This window comes from Belonocnema kinseyi, chromosome 10 (genome assembly GCF_010883055.1).
Source record: "Belonocnema kinseyi isolate 2016_QV_RU_SX_M_011 chromosome 10, B_treatae_v1, whole genome shotgun sequence".
Lineage (NCBI taxonomy): Eukaryota > Metazoa > Arthropoda > Insecta > Hymenoptera > Cynipidae > Belonocnema > Belonocnema kinseyi.
Window position 1 is genome coordinate 94088040 of NC_046666.1, and position 6166 is coordinate 94094205.

The following is a 6166-nucleotide window of genomic DNA, read 5'->3' on the forward strand; positions in this document are numbered from 1 at the left end:
TAGATTTTCTGCCTTCATGGTTTGGAGGGATGATCTACTGTTGGTAAGGTACAATCTCTGATGATATAGCCGATAAATTAAAACATTTTAAAATATTTGATTTTGAGAAATTTCCAGTGCATATTTGGACTGATTCTGCTATCATTTCTGCCTGGATTAACAATCATCCATCTCGATAAAAGGACTTTGTACATAACCGAGTTTGTTTTATCCAAATGTCTATTCCATCAGGAAAATGGCATTTGATACCAGGAAAGGAAAATCTTGCTGACTGCACCACACGAGGACTTACTCCAATTCAACTTTTTCAGCATTCTAGTTGGTGGAATGGACCAAATTGGCTTCAACTTTCTTCTCAATCATGGCCCAGTCATTTTGAAACTCCTACTAATGAAGACAACCATCAGGAGCGTTCGGTTCTAGCTACAACTGCTAATGTAAATTCTGCGACAATCTACTGGCAACTTTTGAAGAAATACTCTAATCTGAATAAGCTTTTACGGATCACAGCTCTTTGCAAAAGATTCATACTTCGTCTTAAGAAAAAGCAGAATCGATTTCAAAAATTCCTATTTTAACTAAGGAATTAGAGGAATCAAAGCACTACTGGGTTCGAGTAACGCAACGCTACTCGTTTAACAAAGAATGTTTTTGCTTCCTCTAAACTCAAAACATCCATTTATTTTACCAAAAAAATCTCCTTTTACTCAGCTCATCATATCTGATGCCTCATCATACCTTCTCGTCCTTTTCTACATTCTGGTGTTGACTATGTAGGACCTTTTGTATTGAAAACATGGAAAGCAAAAGCCGCTCGAACCCATAAAGCTTATTTTGTTCTTTTCGTTTGCCTTGCAACCTCGGCAATACATATAGAGATAGTAACTGATTATACAGCAGATGCCTTTATCGCTGATTTCAAAAGATTCACCGCAAGACGAGGAATTTGTTCTACTCTCCGCAGCGATTTTGGGACAAACCTAAAAGGGGCTGATGCACAACTTCGAGATTTGTTTTCGTCAGCATCAGCAGAACTTTCAAAATTATCTTCTCTCTTGGCAAAAAACGGAACGCAATGGCTGTTCAACCCACCGGCAGCTCCTCGCTATGGTGGAAAGTGGGAAGCAGGGGTTAAATCTGTGAAATTTCATCTTAAACGCGTTCTCGGAGATCATCTTCTCACTTTCGAGGAGATGAATACGTTTCTTTCACAGGTTGAAGCTGTTCTCAACTCAAGGCCGCTTTCTCCACTCACAGAAGATCTAAATGATCTTAGCGCTCTTACTCCTGGGCATTTTCTAGTTGGAGGTCCACTTAACGTAATTCCTGAACCTTCCCTTGCAGAGATCAAAGTACAACGCCTATCACGCTGGCAGCTCTTGCGACAAATGTTAAGACAGTTTTTGGACAAAGTGGTCCAAAGGTGTCTTCAAAGCTATCAGACCATCTATAAATGGAATCAGCCTGCTCCTTCATTGCAGAAGGGGTTTCTAGTCTTAATCGTGGTCGTTTAGATTATTCTTTAAATCAATTTAAAGAAGGCGGGCGGAAATGTTGAATTATGTAGTTTTTTATCTGTTAAAAGACAATTTGTTGAAAATAATATCTGAATAACTAAGGTAGAAATTTAAATAGAATGAAATATTATGTAAAATATTCTTTCAAGTTATGATTCTTCGATCATGCTATCGACTCTTTCTATGCCTGCGCTTCGAGCTGCGACTGTTTATGTTATAGCGATAAGGAGTCTAAACTTTGGTAACATTCCTAAAGGATATCACGAATTCGACGAAAACCTTTTTTTCAAAAGAGTCCTTTTCCCATGTGAGGACGAGAACGTCATCATAAGATCTGAGTCAGATACTTGCCAGCTCTAGAGCTTGAACGATCGCTTGAGAAATCTTTACGAATTTTTTTTGGTCATTTTGTTGCCACAAAAACTGTGAGAAAATCAACGAGGCTCTATTCAGAGTTTTCTTTTAAGTGAGTGAGGCTCTATTAAGAGTTTTCTTTTGACCGCATGATGATCTATTCAGAATTTTCTTTTAACCGCGTGAGGCTCTATTCAGAGTTTTCTTAACAACAAGTGAGGGTCTACTAAGAGTTTTCTTTTGAAACCGAGTGAGGCTCTAGTCAGAGTTTTCTTTTGAAACCGAGTGAAGCTCTATTAGGAGTTTTATTTAAATCTAGTGATGCTCTTTTAAAGAGTTTTCTTATATTTTGGGTGTGAAATAAATGTTTCTGTTGAATTCTTGACAAGTGAAGACTTTTTTCTCGTTCATATATTTTGTGAACTCTCTAGATTGTGAGTAGTCTCATTTCTATGCACATTAAATTTTAACTGCTATCTTTAAGTTTAGTGAGAAACTCCACGAAGTATTAACCGTCTGTGGTTTGTGAACATTAAATTATGTTATTAATTCAAATAAACGTTATTTGAGTGAAATGTGTGTATTTTGATTTCGATCAGCAGTGCAATTGAACTTCACGAAAAACAAGAAAGTTTGCGGACGAAGTTTCACATTGCTGAAACTTTCCGAGTTCAGCGCTCGTATTCGTAATGCACGGCAATATTTATTGTTTAATTTCATTCGTCATAATATGATTGTCCACACCCTTTTGCTGCCATACATATCGAGCACTAGCGCCACGCTCGGGATGATTGATCGTGAAACTTCATCCCACAAAGTAATACATAGTATTACACTCTAATGCCTTACTTTCGGTTTTTTGTTCTTTTCTAAAATCTGCTGACTTTCTATAGGTTTTACACCATCGACTAACAAAAACAACTGAACATTTACTTAGAAAGTCAACGGATTTTGGAACGAAACAACGAACCGGAAGTAAGACATTAGTGTCGAATATTGTAGTCAGGAGATCCAAAGGAATTGAATAAAGTTGAAAATAAAAACGCTTTTATGGAATTCAAAATAACTCTCAGAACTGTTATGATCAACGACGATTAGAAGAAATGAAATAAATTGACTATCCTACGGATAAAAAATCTCAAAATATTCTCTGGTGGAAAAGCTTGGCCTGTTACAGGCTATCTGCAGGGTCGACATATTGTATTTGTCACATACCGGACGGGAAGATTTATTCACAGTAGTTAACCGCCACCAAGCCGAGTCCCTTTTTAAATTGTATTTTTAATACGTATGCATACTGCATACGGGCGTGAGTGCCAAAATCCGAATTTAACAGGAGAACTAAAAAACTGTGTAACTTTCACGCAAATAATTTTAAACAAAAAATGCAAAAATGTTTCGAGGTACTATTTCTTTCCAAGAATTCATAATTATTGACGGATAAACTTCAAAAAATCAGACTCGACACGTGCTATGAAAAAAATAACGAAGCCGTGACACCACATTATTAAGCATGGCACTTACGCCAGCAAGCATCGTGGCACTTACGCCCGTATGCACTCAAGACTTTTTTTCCGAGACCTACTTTCTGATCGATCTGGACCAAAATCTTCTACAGGGACACAGGTTAGGGGGAAACAAATAGTTCAAACCAATAAACCGATTTTCGAAAATTTGGCACTTACGTCCGTATGCAGTGTGTATATTTTAGGCTGTTAACTTTGCAATTAAAGGAAATCTATTTCTAATTTTTAATCCGAAATCTTAACAAAGGACCCTTAGTGAGTGTCGGCTACTCTACTGAGATAGCCTCTCTGCTTGTTATTTCTGATCGAATTCTTATTTCAATTTCGAAAGACATTTTAAAGCCTTCATACCATTTAAGCAAGCTACCTGGATCTTTTAGAATATCTACCTGAGTGCCGGCGGAGAATGTTCTCTTAAGCTTCTCTGAGCCTGAGAATCTTTAGTGAATATTCAGAGATTTCTATCGGTAAGGTATATCCATTTGCAGAGAATTAAAAACAAGTCTGACAGGTGTGATGGTCGCTGGGAAATGAAAAATAATTAATTTCAGTGATAATCTATTGAATACGTTGTGCATTTCGCCAAAAAGAAATCGCGTATTTGAAAATGTAGAATATTCCCACATTTACGTTGAAGTGTAAAATCTTAATTCTCTATTAAAGCCTTCTTACAGGACAGTCATGGGGAAGTTCTCCCGACTATTCCCCAAAGAGTTTCCACGCTTTCGTAACAAACAGATTAGTCTGCTTACTATTACTTATTATCAGAATTTCGATAAAGCGTGTAACTTCCGAATTTAATTGGCTAAGTGATTTAGAGTGTTATTCAGCAGTCTCCCTTCATCAAGAAATGAGACAAGTGGGCAGAAATAGAAATAAGATTGACGGATCATAATCATAAAAGGAGTATGGTCGGCCTGCAACACAAGTAGCAATCCGAGGCGTCAACTTCTTTTGGGTTTCTTTGATTCATTACGAATTTTTAAATATTTTGTGCTATAAAATTAAGAAGAGTCGGTTAAAAACTGTATGCTTTTTTAAATTGAAAACTTTAATTTAGTCATGCACTTTTCAATATTTGGTGGCAGGTTCAACCACAAGTAAAAATATCTAAAAACTTTATTGAAGGGTTCCCATTTTTGAAAATATTTTCCGGGTAAAAAGCTTATGGTCACGTTTCGAGAATAGTCTTGTCTCATGACCAGACCTTGGTTAAAATTTAAAATTCGGAGGAAAAAACTAATTGATGTATAAAAGACACAATGTGAAAATCCAATACGAGTGCTCATATTTAATTTAAGATTTCTTAAAGAGATCGTTCTTTATTATGTAATGAATGTGGGAAGAGAAATAAACTGTTTTAAATGTTTAAAAGAAAATGCACTTTAACAGAACATTTTACTATACAAATTTTTCAGCTCGAACTCCGACTTCCAGCTTCTTAGAGATTTTGTGTTTATTTTTACAACTCTGATAAATCTGCTACTTGCAGCACCATACGCGCGTCCATATGATATTTACCTCGAAATAAAATACTATTACTCGAATTTTAGAGACATTTTGTGTGATTTGTATTTATTGGAAATAAAGAGTTAAAGAACAATTTACAAATATAGTATGCAAGGAATTGCATATTTTTCATGATAAGATGATTGGTGATTCTCTAAATGACACTGATTTGTGCTAAACGATATTTTAATTAATACCGTCATTACATTTTCAACTCTTTTTACCTTTTCCAAATCCGTTTCCTTTATTACCTTTCAACCGCTTCCTGACTCCGAATGATTGTTCTGTATCGTCATCCTCGTCATCATCTTGGTTCTTCTTCCTCTTTCCGCCCTTTTTACTCTCTTCCATATCTTTCAGTTGCTGAAAAATGTCATGTAACTTTAATCAATTCTCTTTTGAAATAGCCACAAAAATTGAGGCCTTGGATGGAAGAAGGCCACATAAGCCAAAGTAGCGTGTTTAGAACTCACGTAAACATGCGAATTTAAAAATATCCTTTATATGATATATGTAAATCCATGCCTACGTCGTTTAACATGATTTACGGAAAAAGGGCATATGGGCCAATGTGCCCTTCTTCCATCCAAAGCCTCAATTTAATTTTAAGTACTAAATAAAGGGGTCATATCCTACAGGTTAAGATCATTGGAGTTTTACATCATTTTTAATGGGACACGCCGAAGGTCGGAACTCTGTCAAAACAGCAATTGGAGATACTCTCTGTTAAACCATTAAAGACCAAAGCTATCAATTTTATAACATGAGTTTGACCGCAAAATTGATGGGTATAACAAAACAATAAATAGATCAAAAGTATTGTTCCTTATGTTTTTGGGTGAGCTAAATTCGAATCCGTCGTCAAAATTAGGATATTTTGACTTCAAAATTAAATATGTCGATTTTTGCATACAAAAATAGTAAAAAATGTTTGATTTTTTATTTTTATAATTTTTTTTTCAGATATAAAACGCGTAATATCTTAAAATTACTTCAACCATCGGTGCACAAAATTCTTAAACTTTGACAAAAAATGTATATATATATATATAAATGTTTTTTCTTCCAAAATGGCGGACAAAATGCAAAAATGTCCCAAAAACTGTTTTTTTCCATCATCGTTGTTTTTCTCGAAAATTTCATAATGTTAATAGTATATTACTGACAAGGAAACTATCCCAGGTGTCCCTCACCGATTTTGATGAAACTGCAATATGTTGTAGTACATCGAAAAATAAGAGACACGTATTTTTTTTTATC

At 35.3% G+C, this 6166-nt stretch overlaps 1 protein-coding gene across 1 annotated transcript in view; it reads right to left on the reverse strand.

Moving 5' to 3' along the window:
• Positions 1-4944: 4944 nt before the first annotated feature.
• LOC117182046 (probable ATP-dependent RNA helicase DDX47) overlaps positions 4945-6166 on the reverse strand; it is a 15265-nt gene continuing 14043 nt past the window's right edge. The window contains exon 8 of the mRNA XM_033375070.1: positions 4945-5269. Within this exon, the coding sequence (XP_033230961.1) occupies positions 5117-5269 (153 nt within the window). The 3' untranslated portion in view covers positions 4945-5116. The remainder of the gene's footprint in view (positions 5270-6166) is intronic.